Below are 25,602 nucleotides of genomic sequence, written 5' to 3' on the forward strand. Positions count from 1 at the left end.
AAAACACATGAGCAGCAACAAGTTTTAATCTCGCTTCTCAGTACTAACATGGGCTAATCTGTGGAAGCAGCTTATTTCAGTGTCACCTAGAGTGCAGCCACACCAGGCTCTGCTGAAGGGTGCTTTTCTTTTAAATGTAATACCTCATCTTCTTAAGTACCTGAGAACATTTTCATTACAGATAAGTAACACACAGTGGAAAATTTTACTTTCAAGAGGACTTACTCTCTTCTTATAAGGTATGTTTTCATGTCTTTTTTTTTCATGTACCAGTGTACAATTATTTTATAATCAATACTAAGGAGACATTAATATTATTAACATAAATGCTTATAAATTATATGATAAAGATTATATGTATAATTAATTTCTTAAATACCAGCACTTAATTCAACCTGAAATTACTCTAGCATTTTATGTTTTATAATGAATTTATTTTCAATATAATTGTGACATTTTTTAAACTAAATGAAAACCTGTCATTATGCTTTACCATAAATATTAACATGCTTGATTTTGAAAATCATTTAAACAAACTTCTGTATGTTCTTAGTGAAACAGTACCTTAATAATTAATGATAAGGAAGTTTGAGAGTATCACGAATACATTAAATAAAACAGCAAATATTTCTTTTGAAATGTAAGACTATTTTCTAATGTATTTTAAAACATGAATTATTCAAATTATTCATTTTTACTTACACATTTGAATATTCCTATTTTCTCTTGATAAATGTCTTATTCTTATGTAATGAAATGACACTAAGTTAAAATGGAAATCCATATAATTCTAGGAAAGAATGTCTATCAGCAATAGGTTAACTAGCTCTATATTCAATATGAAAAATTAGAAACTTCTTTTCACAAAATCCATAAAGTCTGAATTTAAAACAAAGATTTCCTTTGTCCCATCCCAAAATAAAATCTTTATTAAGACCAACATTTAAAAAAAATTAAACAATGTATTTGATATTCCACTGCCTCATAATCTAAATAGAGTACTGCATTCTTTCTTATTAATCTGTTCAGAGGTGTGACAGCCATAACAGTGGCCACATGGTGTAGGATTAAATCACAAAGAAACTTGAGGGGTCTATAACTCTCCAAAAATAAAGTTTGGTTTTTTTTTTTTTTTTTAATACCACCAAGAATCCACTGGGTTGTTTAAAAAAGAAAAGAAAAAGAAAAGAAAAATAAATTATGAACCTGGAGACTATGTGAAAGCATCCTGATGTTTTGTTTATTTTCACTGTTTAGCAATATAGTAGTGGAGGGAAGACGAGGGAATGTACAGTGTTTTGTTACAACTAACTACTGCATTTAAAAAAATATATGATAACTGATCTGAGGTTTGAGACAAAATAGATTACCTTTATAAGCACAAGTCTTAAGGCACTATAGGAAACACCTATAAAAATGAAGAGGTAAAAGTTTTTTGCTTTTAAGACAGCTAGGTTGTCAGACATAATGAAAAAATGATGAAGGACAAAATTGGTATAAAAGGAAAAGTGGCCAGCAAGGTCTTTAATCAGATGCTATTTATACTTCTAAGGTAAAATTAATTATTTCTTTAAGGAAAGCATAGTCTATAAAAGTATCAGTTTTCATGACCAAAACGTACTGTGAATAAGTTTCCAAATGCATGTTTGAACATTTAACTTGTTCACTTACAAAGCTGTGCCTTGGTTACACCTAAATTTAGTCTAGAATCTTTCTGTGAATACATGGAGTATGTTATATAACATATATATACTGAAAACTACTACTGGTACTTGTGAACTGATAGAAATATTTCAGCCGAGGGGAAAAGTTGCCAAGCAGACCTTTAAGCATGGGATTTAAAAGCACAGTGACTTATTTTCCTAATAATAGTGTCTGAGAGGAAATACCATTTCACTTAGACAAATTTTCCATTCTAAGTTTGTGGAAAATTTAAGTGAAAAATAGGAACTTATGAAAATTCAGAAAGACATTTCTTAGCTACATTTCCAGTCTTGAGAACCTGGGCAAATCTCTTATCAGAAGAGAGTCTGGTTACTATCTAGAAGTTACTGTGGGATTAAGACCCACTTGGAGGAGGCTGTGCAGTAGGGTAGAAAGTGCAGGACTGAGGAGGCTGGCCTCAGTTTCTTCAGATGTAAAAGAGGACAATAGGAGTAAAATCTTAATGGACCATGGGTTATTAATAACATTAATAATATTAATATTAATAATATTCCAACTATTATTCTGATTCGGAGGAACTTGAAACCAAGACCCAAAGCCTTCTATAAGAAACTCTGGCAAAACTGGTCTAAATTGGTAAAATATTGAGTCTTTCTGAGAACGAGACAAATATTTTTAAAGGTTTTAAAAAATAACACAATTTAAATACTACCAAAATTAATCAAGTAAATTAATATGGTTTGAGCCATATTAATAAATTTGAAATTTAAAATAAGATGAACAACTAAAAAGTCATATCATTTTAAATGAGAAATAATATTCTCTATATTCTTTCTGAATAATAGAGAAAAAAACAATGGTACATGGTATTCCCTTCTGGACATTCCAATATTTTTCTACTGAAAAAAAATTGCTAAAATGGAATAAGGCGAGGTTTGTGGTCTACAAGGGTGTAAATGGTGAGTTCCTGATGGAATCAAGGTTTGCCTGATTTCTCTTTTCAAGTAACCAGAATATGAGAATTCAAAAATATAAGATTAATTTTATATGACTAACAGAAGACAGAACTAGTAAAGCGAGACAAATGTGCCAGAGGGCATTTTTGGTTTCAACATAAAGAATTTCTATCAACCACAGACGGACAACAGTGGAACTGGATGCCTCTCGAGGAGGTGTGCTCCCTGATTCCTCTCACTGGAGTCATGCAAGCGAGAGTGGACATATTATTTGGTCCAGAATCTTCTGGAGGAACCTCCAACATCGGGAGGGAGTTTCAACTAGATGACATTTCCTGATTCCACAGGTCTCCTCTTACTCACCAAGGAAGGGCCCAGGAAGGCATGACAGGTGGCTGCCCCAACCAGTCAGCAACTGGAAAGCTTCCTAACTACCATACATGTGCCATTGTCTAATCTAGCAGGCCAAAGTCTCCACTTCATCTAAGGCAGGAAGGGTCTCACATAACTAATCAGTATAAGAAAGGACAAAGTGGAAGGGAGAGAGGAAGGGAGGGTCTGGCTGGTCAGCAACCTTAGGAAGGGACATAGAAAAGAAAAAACACCCCCTTCCCATGCCTGGCTTCCTTCCTCTCCTTTGTCTGTCTGCCTGGCTTCTCTGTGTCCTCCCAGCTCTATGTCAGTCATACTTGTTCTTCTCATCCTAGCCTGCACTGCACTCTTAGGCTCTCCTGTCACAGGGCACCATGAATAGAGCAGGAGCAGGAAGTGGAAAGATGGTGGGGTCTGTAGGAGTGAAGATGAGTACCCTGGCTGCCAGGCCACAGGGAAAGCCTAGTTGTCTTGGTTTCCTACTTTGGTACTCTAACACATTCATTTCATTATACAGGATTCTTAAAGTTTTATGGTTTTCTTAGGTCTAAATTTCAGATATACTAAGGGTTAAAAAGATTTTTCTGGTCTCGACTGGGAAACTATAACCTTTATACCTCTCAGTTTCTACAAAAAAAGTACTGAAACTCAAACAACCAGCAAACTAACTAATAAACATTTTTTTTTTTTTTTTTTTACCAAACTCTTCCTCTCCCCATGGACTACAGCAAATAGGGCTAGGCCTCAAGAAATTGTGGTCCCAAAAAACTTCCCAACAGGTGGGCACTGTTAATGGCCTTTTAGGGGACAGTACAGGAAACCTTTAATGGTACTGTGTCTACTGCTACAGAAATGGGAGGAAAAGACAAAAGTACATGGAGGACCAGAGCAAAGATAGTTTTGTTGGCAGGCTGATATTTAAAATATTTAGAAAGCAACACGATAATTTAAAAATATGTATCAGAGATGAAAATAATCTTTCACTCATAATCTCACTATCCCTCTTTATTAGGTCTGTGTATTCTATTTCAATCTTTTTCTCATGAGTGTGTATTTTATAGATGTCTTTATTTCTATTGGTCTCAAACAATAAACTGAGGGTTATGAAGAGGAGAGAGACTTATGATGAAGAATTTTACTATCAGGATCTGGGGACCACACATCTGGAGATTCTTCCAAAGTATTTGAGTCGTGTATACAGTCAGTACGGACTACTTGCAGTTTAGTTCTACTTACAAACTTGGATATTTATTTTTCAGTTTTTCTATTAATGCATCTGACTAATTATTACTTTTATAATAGTCTCGTACTTCCTAAGAGTAGCAGATTAGGAGCTGTGGTTTTGCTTTTTGAGCAAGAAAGAGGATAGGGAAGGGCATCTCCATTAAGAGAGGCCCTTCACAGATTACACATTCTAACGCTATGCCTAGTACAAAGCAGGTACCTGATAGATGCCACAGAAAAACTCTAGCAACCTCAAACAAAGCCAGATACAGGATCTCAAATAACATTTAATTCAACTGCTTCTCTACCAAGGTCAGACATGGTTAGGGGCAGCTATGGACCCAAAAGATAAAGGTGCAATGTGAAACAATGTTAAAGAATAAATTGGTACCAGATAAGCTTTGGTTTAGCTAAGGACCAAGAACTGAATTAGCTAGGGAGTGGAGATTTGGAGGTCAAGGCAAAGCTGGGAACCAAGCATTAAGGAGCCCCAGGAACCACAAAGATGCCTAAGATCAAGAAACAGTGGATCTAAGTTAGGCAGGCAGCCATGAAGCAGAATAATGTGAAAGGGACAAAGTGATACTTGAAAGAAAGCCCAGCTGACCTTAACTGGCCGTTCAGGCCAGGATTCCAGGGTGATAGGATACAGAATACTAACCTGCTCATCTCCTAGAACAGCTGACAGAAGCTGCTGGGCTTTGAATTGCCAGCACAATCTCCCTGTGACCACATAAATCTGACCACGCAACTACTCCCACTCCCACTCTGCTAAACCAAGCTATGCACGCACCCCTGGAAAACAGAAAACAATGTGTGGACTAGCTGGAGAGGAAGAGATAACAGAATGTACCTGTGAGACCACTAAATTTTGGGAGAATAGTTGAAAGGGTTCCTGCGTGCACTTTATCAGAAGATGCAGAGAATGAGTTGGGACACATAGGACACATTCTCTTTACTCATGTGGCCTTGAGGAAGCCAGCGAAGCTCTTTGCACATCCTACTCCTCCTGGTTAGTATGAGAGATGCATCTAGAATAAACTGCATTGACTCTTCCACAAAGGCAGTTTTTCTATTAATGCATCTGCGTTCTGAAATAGGATTTCATATAGGATTATTAAAATATAAAAAGCTTTTGCCATTCTCAGATATGTCCTATAATCTCTTTCCCAGCAATCTCTAATCCAGATTGTGTGGGTTATCACAGGAAAACCTCACATATCAAGCTGGTGATGTCTAGCTACCCAGGGGGCAAAATATTTATGTCACCATTTAGATTTCTAAGAATTAAATGATGTTATCAGGTTAATAACTGATGATAGTGGGGCTTTTATTTTTTAAAACCGCCCTTGGCGATTAAAAGTCACACCACATATAACTAAGCATTTTAATTATGTTAATTAACTTCTGATTTTTATGTCCATAAAGAGATGTTAAAGCTGATTTCTCTGTTCTGGAAAATTGTAAGCAGCTGGCATGATTAGAGGATTTGGAGGGCCAGGTTTTCCTAAGGCTAGATCAACCCTGATTTACTCTGGAAGTACTGCTGGGTGACTTAGCTAAGGAACATCTGAGTGAGTGTAGATATCTTCTTGCCAGGACACAGCCTCACCGACAGGCATCTGTGTAGCCAAATGCATGCCCCAAAGGGAAGACTGGCATGAGTGTGTTTATATGACTTCATAATGCTTTTAACTTTTTTTTTGAAAATTACAAAGAATGTATGTTTCACAGGTAATGGTTAAGAAACCATGATATCCAAATGTACTTGTGGGAATATCCACCATCAGATAACAGATCGATGCTTAGATGGTTCTCGCTCGTACATTCCAGTTTTGTGTGGGCTTTAAAAAATACAACTGAAAGCAAAAGCTGCCTCACCCCCACCAAAATCAAACAAACAAACAAACAAACAAACAAACAAACAAACAAACAGAAAGCAGTGGGAAGATGAGTAAGAAAGAATAGTCTGGATCTCACATGCTTTTGGATCAAGTATTAGATAGTGGAACAGATTATAAAGAAGAAATCCAAATGACACTGTAGAAAAAGTGACCAACTCTGAGAGTGAGACTGAGAAGGGTGATGGGAGAGAGAGAGTTATTAAACTTCTAGATGTTGTGCTAAGGCAGGGGTCCCCAACCCTCGGGTTGAGAACCCAGTCAGTGGCCCAGTAAGAATGGGGCTGCACAGCAAGAGATGAGCGGCGGGTCAGGGAGCAAAGCTTTATCTGTATTTGCAGCCATTCTCCAGCACTAGCATCACGGTTCAGCTCCATCTCAGATCATCAGGCATTAGATTCTCATAGGAGCACTGGTCCCTAGTCCCTAAGAGATTGGGGACTGCTGCACTAAGGGAACATGAAGATTTTACTTTGAAAGTGACATAGACATTAAGGAAAAGGAAGGATCTGGGAAACAGGTATGGTAATGGTTTTGTTTTTAAAACACATTTACTAGTTTCCTAACTATAAAAGTTGCACTTATTGCTCATGATAAAAATTTAAAAAAGACACAAGTTGTTCTCATGATTCTACCACCTGAAAATTATCATTTGCGTATATTTGTGTCAGGGCTTTTGTTTGTTTGGTATGCATGGATTTTTTGTTTGCTTTTTTTCATTTCAAGAAAATATTTCATATTTTTGACATCTTTGCAAATATTTTATGGGTTACAAAGTACTTCATGAATATACTCTATTTTATTTTACTATTTTCCTTTAACCACAGTATTGTTTTAAGTTTTTTGCTATTATATAATTCTGTGATGAACATCTTTATGCACGTTAGAATTATTTCCTGAGGTTAGATTCCAAAAAGTATAATTAATGGATGAAAAATAAAGATAATTTTAAAGCTTCCAATGCATACTGCTGACCTGCTTTCTAACATTTTTTATAAATTTATTCTCTTACTAGCGATGGATAAAAATGTCATTTTGTTGTATTCTTGTCAGCTCCGAAAAATGAACAGATGCAAGAACTGTATCTGTTTAAAGTTTAACTTAATCTTCAATGTCTTAGTCTTAGATTGGTCCACTATACAAGACGACATGAAGGGGTGTGTGCTCCTAGTGTTCTTGACTTTGTGCTCCGCCAAACCCTTATTCCACCCTTCGCACATGACGCTGAAGAATATGATGCTCAAGGACATGGAAGATGAAGGTGATGGTGACACTGACCCTGACAACTCTCTTTTTCCAGCAAGAGAATCAGTTAACCCCTTCTTCCCATTCGATCTGTTTCCAACATGTCCATTTGGATGCCAATGCTACTCAAGAGTCGTACACTGTTCTGACCTAGGTAAGAACATATGTCAACTTGTTTTGGAGAATAATGTCATTCTGACAAAATTAAAAGAATAGGAAAAGTTCTCACTAAAATTTGAAAAATCAGCTCATTAACTGTAAATAGATTTTTCAGTTAAATTTTTGGAAAGCATAACAAACCCTAAAGTGCATCTCAACTTATTTTAAAAATCTAAAAAATCGGAGGTAAACAATGGCAATTTCATATATAGAACATTTCCTTTTCATCCCAAATTTGAACCAAAGTGTTTCATTTTAACTTCCTTCGGAGAGAATGGATGTTTTTGTGCTTTCTTTATCTCAGTTACCAGATTGAGATTGTGCTCTCTAGCAAATTTCTACAATAACAAAGTAAATTACTGTCCAAGACAATAAATAGGTTCTAGAGTTGCAAAATCTCCAGTCTAGACATTTTAAAGGCAATGCTCAAGAGAAGAAGTGGCTGAACTAGATTACTTTCTAAAATCTCTTATGATTGTGTAATTCTCTGCCAAGTATTTTATTTTTTAAATATTTCTAATGAAGGTGTTCTCAGACAGAGGAGCACACTGATACGTGACTCAGGGAGAGGGTGTGATTGAAATTCACATCAAGAGTTGCTGTACATAGCTATTTCCAAAGGAAGTGATGGCTCAAATTTGCCATAATGCAGGAAGCCAACGTTTGTCACACACCTCCCATCAGGGCAACTTCCAGAATGCCTATGAGCAGATGGTGCCTCTGAAATCTTTAGACTCATTTCCTACTGCTACAGCATTTGTGGCAATAGTCAAAGCTTGTTGCAATCCACTCCAGAGACTTTAATAAAGTGTGCTATTAAGGGACAAAATAAGAAACGTGAACAAAAAGCATTCAGAAAAAGAGATTACTATGTGCAAGAATCATTGGGAAACTCTTAATGGACAGCATAGGCTAGGAAAGATGAGTTTTAAGTTTTACCTTTGGCATTCTTGTGAAAAGAGGTGAAAGATGAAGCAATATTTGAGAAAAGCTAGTCTGGAAGCACATGCAGAATAAGTGTGGGAAGAGCAGCAGGAAGGAGAAAGGCAGAAGCTGAGACAGAGCCTGGTATGAGAAATAATTAGAGTTAAAGAATATCAGAATGAACTGTCATTGCTTAGCTACATCCCATGCAGGAAACAACTCTACCATCAGCTTGCAGAGTTGGTGCATGTGAAAGCACTTTGTAAAACAAAAATTACAATAAAAAATGTACCCGTCTACTTTGATACAGAGGGATGTAAACTGAATTGGTTCAGGGTAAGATTGCGACTAAGGAGGTGTTCACCTTCAACACAGATGATCCTCATGTGATGGCCTTCATATTTGTTCCAGAGCAAAGTCATCTGCTTCAACTTGAAGATGTTTGAGGAAGCACTACATTGCTTTGCTCCAGTACATGACCATCGGCAAAAAGCTGAGAAAAAACAAACTACCTCACCACAGACAGCTGTTTGCAAATAGTGTATTCCTGAATATGTTAGCTTTGAAAAAATTTATTAAATGAAATTCACTTCAGGCCATCTGTAATAATCTGACACTTACCTTTAAAATGACATGTCACCATTAGCAATGTATACCGCATCTCCCCTATGACTGACAGTGAAAAAGGTTTGGACACCTGTTGGTCTTTCTCTCAGGAAATTAAATTCTTTTCAGAGCTCCTAATTTCATCAGGGGTAGGGTAGGGTAAGGTTTATCAAAGTCTAGACTCTTCCTACAGGACTTCCAGCTTCCTATGAGACCTTCCACTTCATTTTCTAAAACCAAAAAAACCCTAACAAAACCTTGCTGTCCCAACAAGTTACCTCCTTTTCCCTCTTCATATCTATGGTAAAACTTCTTAAAAGAGCTGTCAGTTTTAAAGGAAGGCTACAGAGTGAAATATTGATATTCACAATATTTAGATACTGAATTCTTCAATTATAGCTATTAAATATAGCTTCAGGAGTAGAGATGGCTTCACCAAAACTGTACTTATATATCTGAAACTCACTTTAAAATGCATCTTTTTAAAGATGAATCAACGGATGGTCAGTAAATATAGGATAGTGAAATATTGAGAATAGAAAGAGAATATGGGTTTTCAATGTAAAATTTTTTTGGCTTTTCTGTATGTTTGATCATTTCGATAATAAAATATTGCGGAAAAACAAGACCCCATGATCATCGAGCATAACTATTGTATGGAATGTTTGACAACAAGCAGGGATGGGCATGTCCAGCCATCTGGAAAGCAAAAAAAAAAAAAAAAGTAAGGAAGCACACCATGTACAGCTCCTGGTAATTTTCTGTTCTCTTTGTTTTTTAATTCAAGAGGGAAAAATACATTTAAATTTTTTAAATAATCTAATTTACATTTATCGAGTACCTACACAAAGAAGATGCAGTTGTACCTTAATCTGAGATAGAAAAAGGAAACTATTCTAGTACCTGCAAAGAGAGAATGCTGACTAACAGGTGGGCCAAGGTAACTTCAAACTGGAGCACATGGCTAGAAAATAACTAATGCTGTGGGTGATGAGTTCAATAAAAGTATACTGTACACCTAGATGTCAACAATAGGTTATGGATGAATAAGTTTTTATAAATCAAATAATCTGTGACTAATTAGAGAAGCTCATTAGTAAAAGAAATGGGTGCTAAATTTTCGATAATGTATATGAAAATAATCTAATTCATCTATTTTCTAAGCATAATATTCTACATGTTGAGGCTCCTAAAATGATAAAAATTCACAGACTTCAATTTAGCACTACAACAGCCTGAAAATTTACAAAGCACTTTAATTTTCCTCAGCCAAAAGTGCATCAGCAGAAGCTGTGCCTCAGCCGTTGGTCATTTCCTCGCAGTCGTACTGGCATGCTCTATTTACCTCCATCTCATGTTACCTTGCAGCAGATGGGCAGTGACAGCTAGACCCTGCTAGACACCTTGTAAAAATAAATAAGTGACTTGAAAAGCTCTTTGGGTCTTTCCAAAGAACATTGTTTTTGTCATCTATCACATTTAAGTCATCTGTTCCTTAATAGATTTTAACAAACCCACATTCGTAACATATTGGCAATCTCATCTTCAGTATACATGTATGTAACATATTTGTTTATTTCTCAGGTTTGTCCTCCGTCCCAAGCAACATTCCATTTGATACTCGAATGGTTGACCTTCAAAACAATAAAATTAAGGAAATCAAAGAAAATGATTTTAAAGGACTCACTTCACTTTATGTAAGAATATATTCTCATATCTTCAAACATGAGTGAAAATCTCTACCACTGCTAAAATGATTACTTGTATTTGTTCATGTAAACAAGTCTTACTTTTCTGTGTGTGAAGAATGACAAAATCCCTGTTAATCAGCAGTGTTCAAGTTAATGAAATATTACAGAATTAATAATTTAATGCAACTGATGCTTGCTGAATAACAGCCTGGTGATAGGCAGTGACCTCAGAATTAAGTAAATGGTCCTTAAATGAGCTTATGATTCACTTAGATAATTAAAGTCATTATACACTAAAATGAATAAGATTATGATTATTTATAGGAACTTATTAGCATATAGTGTAAGAAAACCTGTACTCAAACCCACTGACTTAAGGCACCACAAATGTCTAACAGTAACACATGCAATATATTTAATTGACTAATATAAGGCTCTTTTTTCTAGACCTTTAAAGATGAAATTTTTTTCCTTACTATAATTATTAATATTTTAATTTTCTAAGATTTAAAAGATTCTTATTTCTCTTTTTAACATTTTGGACCTCTACATTTTAGCAAGTAAAATTTCTAATTTAATTTGGAATTAATCTGTTGGGAGAAGCTGATTCCACACTGTCACGGGCATGAGGTATCATCTCTTCCCCTCAGCATGATGTTAGGGTAGGTCAGTCTCTTTTCTACACTAGGCTATGGTGGTAAACCAATACTGCTTTTCCAGGCCATTTTCTCACATTCCTATGCTGTGCTAGAGAGAAAAAATGTGGATCTTGTCACCTGCAGCAGAGTTATAGCACTAAGAGGGGAAGGCAGAGACACCATAACCACATGTCTGTTGCTGCCATCCATGCAGACCTGTTACCTTCCTGTATCTGAGAGACTTGAGGAGACCCTGTTCATTACCCTCGGGCCAGTGCACAGACCCTACTGACCTGTTCCAGAAGGCAAGGAAAGGGGACTATTGTGTTCCATTATGCAAACTAGTGCCTGTCTGTCAGCTGGATAAGCAAGGACAATCAGGCTGATCCTGTTCTCAGCATCATGAGGGATGCTCTTTACTAGGCTCTCTTGCTCAATCCACAGGCCAAGCCTGTCTGGAAGGAGTGGTGTCTAAAGGGAGACAAGTCACCTCCCTGCAAAGCCATTCTCTTCCCTGAGCTTCCAGACAGCTACGCTCATGGGCCCTTAATTGCTCCCTTTCCTTTCAAATGTACCATGCAGACAGCTCAGATTTGGGTAGGCTCCATATATACCATAGCTGCCACATATATACATACATATGAGCAACTAGAAGAACATATGTTTATCTTATAACAGAGGACTCACTTAAACATTAAGATAAACAGAAATAGCACAATAGACTCCGTCAAGGATCCATCTAGTCCACTCTGCTTGCTGCAGACCGCAGAAACTTTTAGAGAATGTCAAAGCCATTATTCTACCCTCAGAAGTTGGAAATATAGCCTATGAATGCTTCTACCACTTCTTTAACCTATATTCAGCTATAATCAAAAGAATAATTAGTCATATTTAATACTGAAATTATACAAATTTTTTAAGTCACCATATCATTATTTATTTACATTTTAGGAGTGTTAAAGGGACTTACTTAGTCCACATTTATTCTTGCTAATCACTGGGAAATGAGAATTTAAAAGGTGTCAGAAGCTATCTTAGGCCTTGTTAATTTCCTTTTAGTCCATTTCTATATGCCATGGTGTTGGGAGGGATAGCGTTCTACAGTGTAGGGGACCTGGGTTCATATCTTACTTCTCTAAGCCCGACCTTCCTCAGCTATAAAAGGAGTATAACAATAGCATGGATTTCGGAGTGGTATTTAGACTATATGAGTAAATATATGGAAGCTCAACACCCAACCATTAACTACTATTGTCACCAGCCTAGTGTTTCCAGACTGGCCAATGTCTTAATTTAAGGCACTTTTTAAAGTATATACTTTATACTTTAATTGTGGGCATCCTGTATATTTCAAAACATTTATTTAATTATAGTATCATGTTATATGTTATCTATTTTTTAAGAGAATCAAAATGTTTAGGTGTTCTATAAATTCTCTATATTATGTTTTAATGGCTTCTTTTGCACTGTGGTTCTTATACAAAGGACAATTCAGCATTAGAGAACATATGAGATGATCCTTACACGCGCGAACGCACACACACACACACGTGCACTCATAGTTCCTATTCACTTTCAGTCAATTATTACAGCCACATTCATCATGAAAAATCATTGTCCTACTTCTGAAAGGGTATACTTTTCTCATCTTCTGTCCTTACATATAACCACATTGTTTGGGGCTCTGAGACTACCACTTTTGGAATTTTTATGCAAAAAGCCAACACTGAAATTACAGCTTAACTGGAGATATTCTGCTCATCTAACTTGCTGGGGGCAGCATTTGATGGTAGTACATAAAAATTCCTACCCCACTTTATATATTACTTATACTTCCTTTTACGTAGCTCTGACGACTGTATGTCTTAACCAGAGGGAAAAATAAAACAAAACCCCATACATGATGTTTAGATCTAAGTGAGGCACATGTTCCCTTTGGAGCTCCTTACAGTGGCAGCCCACAGGAAGTGCACACAACAGGAAGAACAAAGTGTGCAGGGCCAAGGGGCTGGGCCACGCAGGAAGCAAGTCAATTTTCTTCACCATGCCCACTTCCTCATCACTAAAAGGAAAGAAAGAATTTTTGTTAAATTTATCTTATGAGGTTGAGTGCGAGTTCACCAACTTGCCTTCCTTTCACAGACCCATATTTCAGTATAACCAAAGGTAAAAGGAGCAAACTCTTAATTGGCATCAGACATTCAGAAAGGAGCACAATTTACCAGTTGGTAACAAAATGCAGTTTCATCTCTTATGATAGGCTTAACTTTTCTCAGGTAAAAATTTTAACAGTAGTGATATGTCTGAAGGAGGGGTAAGAAAAGGGAGAAGCACAGCACCGACAGTGGAACGAATAAACATAAAAATAAAGGGAGTTTAACTGCTAAAGCATTTGTATTTCTTCTGTGCAACAATAACGTGAATAATACCAGAAAGGCATATTAACTCAGTCTGGAAATAGGAAGAATGTTATAGAATGGGACTGCAGACAAAATTCATAACAGGAATTAATCTACAGCTGTTCCCTGAAAGAATGAGAGGATCGAGACTAGCAAAGAGGTATAAAAGGTCCTAAGGAATGCTACGCTACCTGCCATTGCTCTTAGGAAACATTAAAAATTATTTCTGCAAAATCTGGCAGGAAAGCAAGGGCTAAACTATGTTAATTTTGCAGTGAAAATAATTCCTAGGGTAACTGACAAGTCCCGATTACCAAGGACTTGTTCAGTTTTGTTTCTGAAGTTCTTACATCCCAGTAGACCGAGACAGAGGCAGTCATAATGCTCTATGTGGCACAAAGGACTTAGCTGTAGAGGACACAGAGTTGCATTGCTACAAGCACTTTTACTGCGAGGTTGTCTCCTCTAAAGTGTGCTGCTAATATCACATGGAACTGAGTAAGGGTTGAGTTATTCCTCAGGACCCACCCCTGTCTTCCGAATGTCTGAAATATGTCTGAGGGTGTTTTGTAGGCATTTAACTACAAGCGTATATTCTGGGAAAGATGGTAAACATTATGAAAAATGAAAGAAGACAGATTTTAAAAGTAGATAATAAAAGCATGCAAAAATGTATTTGGCATGCACTACACTCAATTTTGCAGAGTACACAGATTTTAAGTAAGATAAAATTAATATCATCAATTACTTTCATGAAGGGAAATGAAAACTGGAGGGGGGGCCTCAATCACATGAATGCATCACTTACTCAAAGGCACAAAAGCAATCATTAAAGCTTTTGCACACTGTTCCAATTCAGTAGTTTTCGTTTCGTTTTGTTTTGTTTTAGTTTAGATTGGGCTGAAAATTTATTTACATGGTTAATCAAACATACAAAATGTTATTATTCGCATTGATTTCCATGAGTGACTAATTACTGTAGAATTACTGCTTCCTAATATGATGTAACTTTTTATGCTTTGTTTAGGCTTTGATTTTGAACAACAACAAGCTAACAAAGATTCACCCAAAAGCCTTTCTAACCACAAAGAAGTTGAGAAGGCTATATTTGTCTCACAATCAACTAAATGAAATACCATTTAATCTTCCCAAATCATTAGCAGAACTCAGAATTCATGATAATAAAGTTAAGAAAATACAAAAGGAGACATTCAAAGGAATGAATACTTTACATGTTCTGGGTAAGTTTTTACAAATGAGACATTTAGAAATTATGTAATATGCAAAGGTAGAGATTTTTATCATCATTAACAACATTTAAGACTGACAATTCCCAAAATTAATTTTTTGAATCTATTAACCTTCACCTAGATAAGCCATTTATAAATCAATTAAACTATTGTACAAAATTTATAGCACCGAAGGACGCCTTTTGTAATATACATACACTCGCACTCCAAAACACCTAGTTTTTCTAACTGTACCCTAATAGGTCAAATCTGTTATTCTTAATTTAAAGGTAATAGTACAATATACTCAAATATATTGTAACAAATTAATTCAGATATTGCTTAAAATTATTGAGCTAATGAATTTTTTTGTTGTACATTTTAAATTCCACCCTATTTTATACTTCTAACTCCCATGGAATAACCACACCTCCTACAATATCCATTCAAAATTCTTAACCAATGCTCTCATTCATTTATTCGCTTATCTAACTCAATCAAGTGCTTGGCACTTACTAAATAGCCTCACTTACTGGAATGTTCTTGGTTATATTTCTGTTAACTGAGTAACAATTTCTAAATGACATAATTTTTAAAGTTTAGGTGACAAATAAATGCATAGTGGCAAACACATACATTTTGAATATGAAGGATGACTTTTTTTTTCTAATGTAAAATTACTACAATGAATCCTTATCATGTTGATCATATTCATGGTTGAAAGAGAGTATAAGTTACTAATTTTGTAATTTAAAGCAAAACAGTGACTGTGTTATATATTCCAGTCTATGCAATACAAAGCAGTCTTTTTATGAGACTTACAGAAAGGGGAGTAAACAGACAAAGAAGTACGTACACTGAATGAAAAAGAGTCTAAGCAATGCTCCTATTTCTCAGAATTTTCTTGAGATGTGTATCTCTGCATTGTTGAGTTTCCTTCTTATATAACACATGTATGCTAAACTATGTAATTTCCCCTCACAGAAATGAGTGCAAACCCTCTTGATAGTAATGGGATTGAGCCAGGGGCATTTGAAGGGGTGACAGTGTTCCATATCAGAATTGCAGAAGCAAAACTGACCTCAATTCCTAAAGGTTTGTATTTACTTTATTTAAGATATATTTTTTTAATTGTCATCCTTAAGTGACCATTAATGTACTGCTATAAACTGTATAATTGTCAAAATCACACTGTAATTAGAATCTTTTTTATAGCTGTTCGGAGTAGTATGAAATTTGGTGTTTTCTCATGCACACATAAAGAGCCATATGTAGTGTTTTTCTTTTCTTCTTTTTTTTTGTCAGTGTAAAACCAGAATCTTTTTAAAAAATTTTTATTTTAGTAGTTTCGAGTATACAGTGCATTGGTTAGATGTTTATATAGTTTATAAAATGATCTCCCTAATTGCTCTTTCTCTCCTCTGGCTCTCCACTTACCCAATATATTAATTCTAATGGCATTCCCTATGCTGTGCCCCCCATACCCATGACTATCTATCAGCTATTCACTTCTACTTTAAACCTTCGCCCCATTCTCCCACTCCCCAAACCCCTCCCTCTGGCCTTGACCAGACTGTCCTCTATAATGGTGAGTCTGTTTTTGATTAGTTTGTTCTTTTTGTGCCTTAGATTCTTCATATAAGTGAAATCATGTGGTATTTACCTTTCTCTGTCTGACTTATTTCACTCAACATTATAATTTCTAGTCCATGTCATTGCAAACAGTAGGATTTCATTTTTTTTAATGGCCGAGTAATATTCTATTGTATACATGAACCATAATTTCTTTATCCAATTGTCTGTTGATGGGCATTTAGGTTGCTTCCATATCTTAGCTATTGTAAATTGTGCTGTCATGAATATAGGGGTGCATAGACCTTTACAAACTATTGTTTTGGTTTTCTTTGGATAAATACCCAGAAGTGCAGTTGCTAGATCAAAAGGTGAGGTTTTCATTTGCATTTCTCTGATGATTAGTGGCCTTGAGCACCTTTTCATATGTCTATTGGCTATATGTATTTCCTCTTTGGAGAAGTATCTGTTCAGATCTTCTGCCTATTTTTTAATTGGATTGTTTTTTCGTTGTTGAGTTGTATGAGTTCTTTATATATTTTGGATATTAACCTCTTATCAGATGTATCATTAGCAAATATATTCTCTCAGTCAGTCAGTTGTCTTTTTGTTCTGTTGATGGTTTCCTTTGCTGTTCAAAATCTTTTTAGTTTGATGTAGTACTATTTATTTTTTCTTTTGTTTCCCTTGCCGGAGGAGATATATCCAAAATGAAATTACTGTTAGCACTATTGGACGGTTTACTGCCTATGTTTTCTTCTAGAAGTTTTATGGTTTCAGGTCTTATATTTAAGTCTTTAATCCACTTTAAGTCTATTCTTGTATACAGTGTAAGAAGCTGGTCTAGTTTCTTTTTTCTTTTGCATATATCTGTCCAATGTTCCCAACACCATTTATTGATGAGACTGTCTTTACCCATTGTATATTCTTGCCTCCTTTGTCATATATTAAGTGAGCATACAGGCGTGGGTTTATTTCTGGGCTCTCTATTCTGTTCCATTGATCAATCTATCTGTTTTTATGCCAGTACCATGCTGTTTTGATTACTGTAGACTTGTAGTATAGTTTGGTATCAGATAGTGTGATACCTCCACCTTTGTTCTTCTTTCTCAAATTGCTATGGATATTCGGGATTTTTTCATGGTTTCATATAAATTTTAGGATTATTTGTTCTAGCTCTCTGAAAAATGCCATTGATATTTTGATAGGGACTGCATTTAATCTATAAATTGCTTTTAGTATGGCCATTTTAGTGATGTTGATTCTTCCTACCCATGAGCACAGTATATGCTTCCATTTATTTGTATCTTCTTCAATTTCTTTTTTCAGTGACTTATAATTTTATGAGAACAGGTCTTCTATCTCCTTGAAACCAGAATCTTTGTTCCCCCAATGAGAAAAAACATTAAGAAGAAATAAACTTTTTATTTTCCTTCTCTTTCCTGACATTTACTCAGCTAGAGTTGTCATTCTGTGAAGTTCCTCTTAGAGGTGAGAATTCTGTAGAGGAGAAAGCAGAGACAGATGCACAGGCACAGAAACCTTTGTCCCAGCTGTGCAGCAGTGGTCTTCCCAGGTCGGCCTCTGAAGCCAGACTAGGATAAATGGTGGCTCTAGCAAGGAAGAGCATGAACTTGGGGCAAGGTGCTCTGTACCTTGTTTCTTCACACAGGTGTTGTGCAGATTAATAAATCAATGCACAGAAAGGGGATATGGTAAATGCCCTCTCATGACATAACTGTTACCAGAATGAATACCACACTCTTTATTATGTGACCTGAAGCTGTCACCTCAAAGTAAAATACTTAAGTTTGCTACTGGACCAGTTTTCTAACACATTACTGAAAGCTCCTAGTCTAATGATTACTTGGATAGGATTGCCTTTCTCAGGACTCGTGCTCAAAGTATTGTTTTCCTCATCCCTGACAAGGGTGTTCTTTCTCTCTGTTATGATGACTACCTGGATCAGAAATAGACCCTGTGGTTAATAACATATTTTTCTTTCACATAGCTGTATCTTTCAGCATCTGTAGTAAAAGTAGCAACATCACCATAACTACTCTTCTACTACCCACCCGATCCATAAGATTAACAAAACAAATATAAACTAATAATTTAAAAGATACAGCAGAGCTGTTATTATTAATCAACTGATGGTCTTTTGCTTAGGAGAAAACCCATCTAAAGTGGAAAGATGTTTTGTTTTTATTTTAATACAGGAAAAACCAGTTTAATTCAGAACTACACAATTAAAAAATACCTTAATTTAGGTGGCTGTTTTTCTACAAGAAACCAAAAAATGTTATAATATTTACTTTCTCATCTTTAGAACAACAAAATACAAACTCTACTAACAAGTCAAATAATATATAAAATCCCTTCCATATGCTGGAAGCTAACAATGAGTGAGGGGAAACAGGAAGAGGGAGAGACAGCTCAGAGACAAGAGGTGAAGAGAAGGGCACTGCCCCAGAGCTGTGGCTCAGAGGCATCTTGAAGTTGTCATTGCTCTTTAGATTGACACTGGCAGTCTTTCATATACTGCAAAACATCCTGATTGCAATTCTCTTCAAGTTTCAAAGTATATCTCGAAAATAAAGGTTAAGCTTCTCAAAATTCTTCCAAAGCCTAAAGGAACATTTTATATCTTTAGAAATTTAAACTAGAATCAAATCTGTCAACTTACATAACTACTTCAACATCCCTATGACATTCAAAATCAAGTTCCATTCTTTGTTTTATAACTTATTTGCTAAAATGTTAAGGCTTACTGCCTGTTATAATTCAATCATTAGTACCCCTTGAGGCAGAAGAAATTAGAACAACAGGGTCCTTAGCAGATCTGAAAAGTTAACATAAGGAGAGTGAAAAATGTTCTCATTCATCTGAAAAATTTTACTTCATAATAGTATTACATGGAAGGGAGGAAAGACTTCCTTGAAGATATGGTAGGAAAAGAAATATATGTACAAAAGTATGCTAATATTTGTTGACAGTTAATGAGCTTCTACCCAAATTCATATCTTTGCTTATTTATTCCACAGAGGGATACACTTTTATATTTGGTTATCTACCTTCTTTACATCCTAAAGGATAAAACAGTCCCTTCGAGTTCTGGAAAGCCAAGAAGTTTCCCTGATACCTCAACATGAATAGAGATTTCTCTTTTTTGATTTGCTACAATATATTCTAGAATAGGTTGGCATATGTTATGATAGATTTTTCTAGTGATTTTTTGTATGTATGATGGATTTGTTCAATACTTAAGGGCTTTGAAAACGAAAACTTTTCTTTTATATATTGAAGTGAGTATATAGTCATTCTATAAATATAATTAAGCTCAACTAATCAGAATTCAAGAAATTAGAACCCTCTCAGTTTAGAATTATTTTCCTACTTTATAGTTATCTACTTTTAAAGTTCAAAGTAGATTCTGGAATCAACATAAGTTCAGAATGAAGAATATTGGTATTTATAAAGATGCTTCAATTACCTTTATCAGTCTTTATCACTCATATAGGAAGGAAATATTTCAACAAGAGTTGAAAAACACACTTTTCCAGCTAGTTAACTAAAACTTTTGGTTGACAAATAATACCTTACATATAATACCAGGTCCTATATATGACTGGTAAAATGAAATTTGACTGAAATTTCTGGTTTAGTCTCTTTTATTTCTGCTTCAGTTAATCTGGGAAGGCCTGGAGTCAGGACACGAGGTGTAAAAAGAGAAGGTGCAAACGTTCACAGGGTACTTGCCATGTGCCAGGTGGTACTGGTAGATTAAGTCATTAAGAGATGCTTCTCTTAATTCATACAGAAACCACTACTAAAAGAAAATAAATCCTGCAATGGACCAAACATATCAAATAGCATAAAAATCCATGTGTTTATTGTGATATTTTAGAAATTTCACTGGTCCTCTTTGGGTATTGTACCATTTCTTGAAAGAATCAAGCATTTACGCTGCCTTCCCTATAAAATTGTACTGCATAATAACTAAATAATTGATGAAAGAAAATTCTTTAGAGAAGAATTCCATTTAATAAATGCCTGGAGAATGACAAAATCGGGAAAATCACATGTTCCCATTCTTAAAGAAGTAATGGATCTAGGGAGCAGTCATCAATTTATGCTAAGACCATCAGGTCTAATCTGGTCTCTAGTTCTAACTACCAGGTCATAAGAAATAAGGAGGGGTAGAGGATCAGGATAAACTATCTTGTGGAAGTCATAAGCCCAACCCATAAGTGCATATCTCAAACAAATCAAAATCTGAAAGAAATCAATAGAAGAGGGAGAAAAATAGAGTAATAGATTTTAAGATATAAAAATCAAATGTATAATGTAAACTTTACTAGGACCCCAACTTGAACAAATCAACTGTAAAACAATACATTTGAGATCATTAAGGAAATGAATATTAGATGACAGTAAATATGTATTGCTAATATTGTTAGATGTGCCATTGCCATGATGGTTGCATAAATAAAAGGTGACTTTATGAGTTAGAGACATCTAGTTAAATCTCTACAGGTGAAATGACATGTATAGAATTTAATTGTAAATACTTCCACAAAAAAAAAGTGAATAAATAAAAACAAATCAGTAAGTCAATAATCAATAATCAGTGGGGTAAAGGAAACAAGATTGGGAATATAGAGGATTGTTGAAGCTGGGCAACAGTATGGTGGTTCATAATACTAGCTTCTATTTTTGTGTGTGTTTGAAATTTTACATAATAAATTTTTTTTTTAAAAAAGCAGATGCCTAAAAAATTACTTAAAGTCTATAATGTGAAACTTAACAAGTAAATAATCAATACAGCTTGATCTTGATCTAACATACATATTTCTTCCCTTATCCTCAGAACTACCATCAACTTTACTAGAGCTTCATTTAGATTATAATAAAATTTCAACTGTGGAACTCGAGGATTTTAAACGATACAAAGATCTGCAAAGGTAAAAGTTCCCAAAATTCTAACTCAGAAGGGGTAGTCCATATGATGAAGATATTAATGAAATTTCTTAGAAAATGTGTAGAGGGTCCTATTCAAGATTTTCATTGTTGCTACTAGAGAGTGTAAAGAGAAAACTGGAAGGAATTGCTATTATTCTCTCAATAATGAAAGAGGGCACCAAGTGGAATGAGAAGGCTGGCCCTTTTCAAATGTCCCTTTTGCTGACTATAGGTTAAAGAATTTTCTGACAGTGGAGGAGAGGGCTGTTACATACTAAAATAGATTTATTAAATAAAACCATGATATATCTTTCTCTGAACATATATATCATATATATATTATATATATACACACACGCACACATATTATACTTATAGATGTATATATATTACAGGTTTACATTTCTACCTTGGTGGTTGTATTTTCAGCCAACTGTACCATACCATCTGCTTAAGAGTTGATGAATTTTATGTCACTTTTAGGCTGGGCCTAGGAAACAACAGAATCACAGATATCGAAAATGGAAGTCTTGCTAATATACCACGCATAAGAGAAATACACTTGGAAAACAATAAACTAAAAAAAATCCCTTCAGGATTACAGGAATTGAAATACCTCCAGGTAAAACATTCTACTTATGTTTTGTAGATATTGTACTTTTGTTTTTATAAAACCTATAGTATTTGAAGCAAAGACCAAGTAAGTAGCAAGGATAAGTTACGCATAATGACCCTCCAGGTTGTGTGAGGTATTTTATGGAGTAGGAAAGTGGTTAGGAGAACAGTTGCTATGGAAACTTCAGCTGAAACACTCAGGTACCCATTTCCATCTTTCCTTTTCTCCTACTGAAACTGCTAAGGCCATTGTGGCAGAGGAACTACCTAATTTCCCAGCTAATATCAGGTTTCTAGGTTGGCAGTGGCTGTTAAAGGCAGAACTGGCCATAAGTAAACCAAGTAGGATCACATATCCTTTCATTCTAGAAACATTAAATGAAGACAGGCCACATAGATGAGGTCCTAGGTATTTTCACCACCAATGTGGTGCTAGATAAAAAGTGAGCGTGCTTTTTAAAAACTTCAGCCAGAATATAAAATTAAAAGTCAGTATTTGGAGCATTACAAATTCACATTTCTTGTTCTTCATTATTAGAAATCTTTTCCTTCTCATCTGGAGAGGTCACAGGATCCATGGAGGATATGATAAAGGTTTAGATGCTCCCAAGAACAAAAATGGAGACAATATTTTGCACAGAATTTTAGTAGTTTCACAGATCTCCCCAATTCTCATCTATGGACCTCAAATTAAGAATCTCTACTTAATCCCATCTTACCTTAGTCCATTTTTCTCTGTGCTTCCTTGCTATACAACATTCTCATCTTTCAAGAGGCAAAGCCACATTGAACAAAGCAGGAAATAAGTTTTGTTAACTACACTCCTTTGAGACAGAAACCATAAAAATGGATGTGCTATATGCAGATGTTCATTTCAGGATTACAACTTTTGCTTTGGCTTTTCCAAATGCTACATTTAAATGTCTATCGTTAACCACTGAGCATGACCTGAGTCTTCCTTCTCTCCAACTATCCCAATTTTGCGTACTTTACAACTCTGATCCCAGCTTCTGGGCATTCTTAAATCTACCCTCACTCTTGCTAGCATTTTTTTTTTTTAATGAATAGAATTATAACAGTAACAAAGAACAGAAATCATAAGGATACAATTCAGCGAATGTCCACAAAGCAAAAAGACTCATGTCCAGCACTGTTTCCTATTCCCAATGAGGTCAGTGCTGTGGTAAACTACACCTTGCACTTGCCAGGAACCACAGAAAGCATCTGTCACAATATCTCCAAAACAGAGGGCAGAGGGGGCTCTAATACTAAACATAAAGGTTTTAGTAATGCCTAGAGTTTTCATAACTGGCTCAGATCAATCTTACCAAGACATAAAGGCAGAATCTAAAGGTAGAAATAGCAGTATCTTAGCTTTGCCAGCAAAAGGCTCCTACTTTTTTATATTTCAAAATGCAGTCACTTAAAGAGACCATTTTTAATTCTCAGAAATCTCAGTTGCTAAAAAGGAACAAAGAAGAAATTCAAAGAGATGTTAAAGGGAATGAAGGGAAGTTTCTATACTGTCCATTCTGAGTAATAATTTAATTTTAAAAGGCCTATATACTATAAAACTGTATTCTGTCCATTGGTGCAAATAAGGAATCAACGATTGATGCTGTATTCCAGATATATTTAAGATGTTAACAGATATACTCCATTATAAAGCAACTTACAAAAAAAAAATAGCTCTATACTTCTCTCCCTCGATCACAGGAAATGCTAGCTAACAATTATTAATCGTTTTTTGCAAGCCTAATGCTTGAAGCATTAAATTTCATTATTCTGTTCATTTTTAATAGTTTTAAAACACATATTGTATACATAGCACTAAATTAACCACACACGCACACACACAAACACTTATGTACATATGTAGAGAAGGAGAGTGGTATGTGCTGACCAGGCAGTGTGCTCTGGGGCCCTGGCATATTTCACACACAGAGCACTTTTGTGTATAACAAATGAGGCTGAGTTGTTATATTATTTAAGAGGCATGACAAGTCCATATATTTTAAGTGAAATACATTCGAATCAGTGTAAAACTCATGAATAAATGTTGCCTATAAACGGAATATCTTTTTTCATATTTATTGGTGTATTTTTAATCTATTCGTTTTATATTTACTGTATATTTTTAATCCATTTTTTTCTACCACAATAGATAATCTTCCTTCATTCTAATTCAATTACGAAAGTGGGAGTGAATGACTTCTGCCCAACAGTGCCAAAGATGAAGAAATCTTTATACAGTGCAATAAGTTTATTCGACAACCCAGTGAAGTACTGGGAAGTACAACCTGCAACATTTCGTTGTGTTTTGAGCAGAATGAGTGTTCAGCTTGGGAACTTCAGAAAGTAATAATTAGTAATCAATAATATCCATTTAATATAAAATTCAAAAATGTTACTTTTGGAATACTTGAACTATATTAATAATGGTGGTATTATGCATTGAAGCAAAAATCTATTCCCATGTGTTAAGTCCCGTGTCTTACTTTAGGACAAAAAATTTCAACAGAATTTTGCAAAACTATTGATAAATCAAGATTGAGAGAAACAAACATTTATTGCAGTTTTCTTCTACAAACAAATGATTTTGCATATATTTCATGCTCAAACATTCTTCCTCATTAACAAGAGACATTCAATATTTAACACTTTGTTATCAAGTGCATTTTTAAAAAGAACTGTACTGTAAATGGGATGCTTGACTTAGCTAAATCTGCTTTCATTTGCTGTTAGAGAAACAAAATTGACAAGGACAGTAATATGAAGAGGACATTATACTCTATTCTTTCTTTAATAACTCGGGTAGTATTATAATATTTCTAATAATGTTGAAGTATGGTTTAATATAATCTTATTCAAATTCTCATGTCTTAGAGCCTTACTGTCTATATGTTTAAAACTAACCCTTTATAATAAAGTCCTCAACAGATGCTATTCATAGAGCTGGATTTTGAGCTATAACACATGCTTTTTAAAAAAATAATTATTACTCGATTATAAAACTTGTATAAAATGCATAGTGAGTGCTTATACAAAATCTGTAACTCATATTTTTTATTACCACAGTTATTATAAGCTTTAAAACAGTATGTCAACTGTTAGGTTATGTAACATTGTCACTGCAACACTAAGGAATATTTTCAAGGTGTCCCTTTGTAAGACATTGGTTGAAAGCCTGGACACTATAAATTCTACACCAAATTGTCTCCTCAAATATGCACAGACTGGATAACTCTAAAAAATACACCTGGTTTCACTATTTAGGCAGAGCATTAAATAAAACATAGAAACTAAAATCTCTGTATAAAAGTTAAGAGTATTTTATGTATTTTTTATTGGCATTCAACAGAAGCAAAACTAGAAAACAAGGAAAACATTAAAATATTGGTTTGAAAGAAAACATTTGTGCTTTGCTTTAATTTTTATTCTCTT

At 35.0% G+C, this 25,602-nt stretch overlaps 2 protein-coding genes across 4 annotated transcripts in view; one reads left to right on the plus strand and one right to left on the minus strand.

Annotated features, from left to right (window-relative positions):
* On the plus strand, positions 1 to 25,093 carry ASPN (asporin). The gene is made up of 8 exons (XM_016128843.2): positions 1 to 239; positions 7,239 to 7,517; positions 10,637 to 10,749; positions 14,808 to 15,021; positions 15,994 to 16,104; positions 21,452 to 21,545; positions 22,027 to 22,165; positions 24,323 to 25,093. Exons 2-8 carry the CDS (start codon positions 7,268 to 7,270, stop codon positions 24,518 to 24,520), a joined length of 1,119 nt encoding a protein of 372 aa, XP_015984329.1. The 5' UTR covers positions 1 to 239; positions 7,239 to 7,267; the 3' UTR covers positions 24,521 to 25,093.
* LOC107502051 (centromere protein P) overlaps positions 1 to 25,602 on the minus strand; it is a 197,229-nt gene that overhangs the window by 81,077 nt on the left and 90,550 nt on the right. The gene's annotated exons all lie outside the window — the stretch shown is intronic.

The sequence above is a fragment of the Rousettus aegyptiacus genome, unplaced genomic scaffold, assembly GCF_014176215.1.
Source record: "Rousettus aegyptiacus isolate mRouAeg1 unplaced genomic scaffold, mRouAeg1.p scaffold_m13_p_3, whole genome shotgun sequence".
Taxonomy (NCBI): domain Eukaryota; kingdom Metazoa; phylum Chordata; class Mammalia; order Chiroptera; family Pteropodidae; genus Rousettus; species Rousettus aegyptiacus.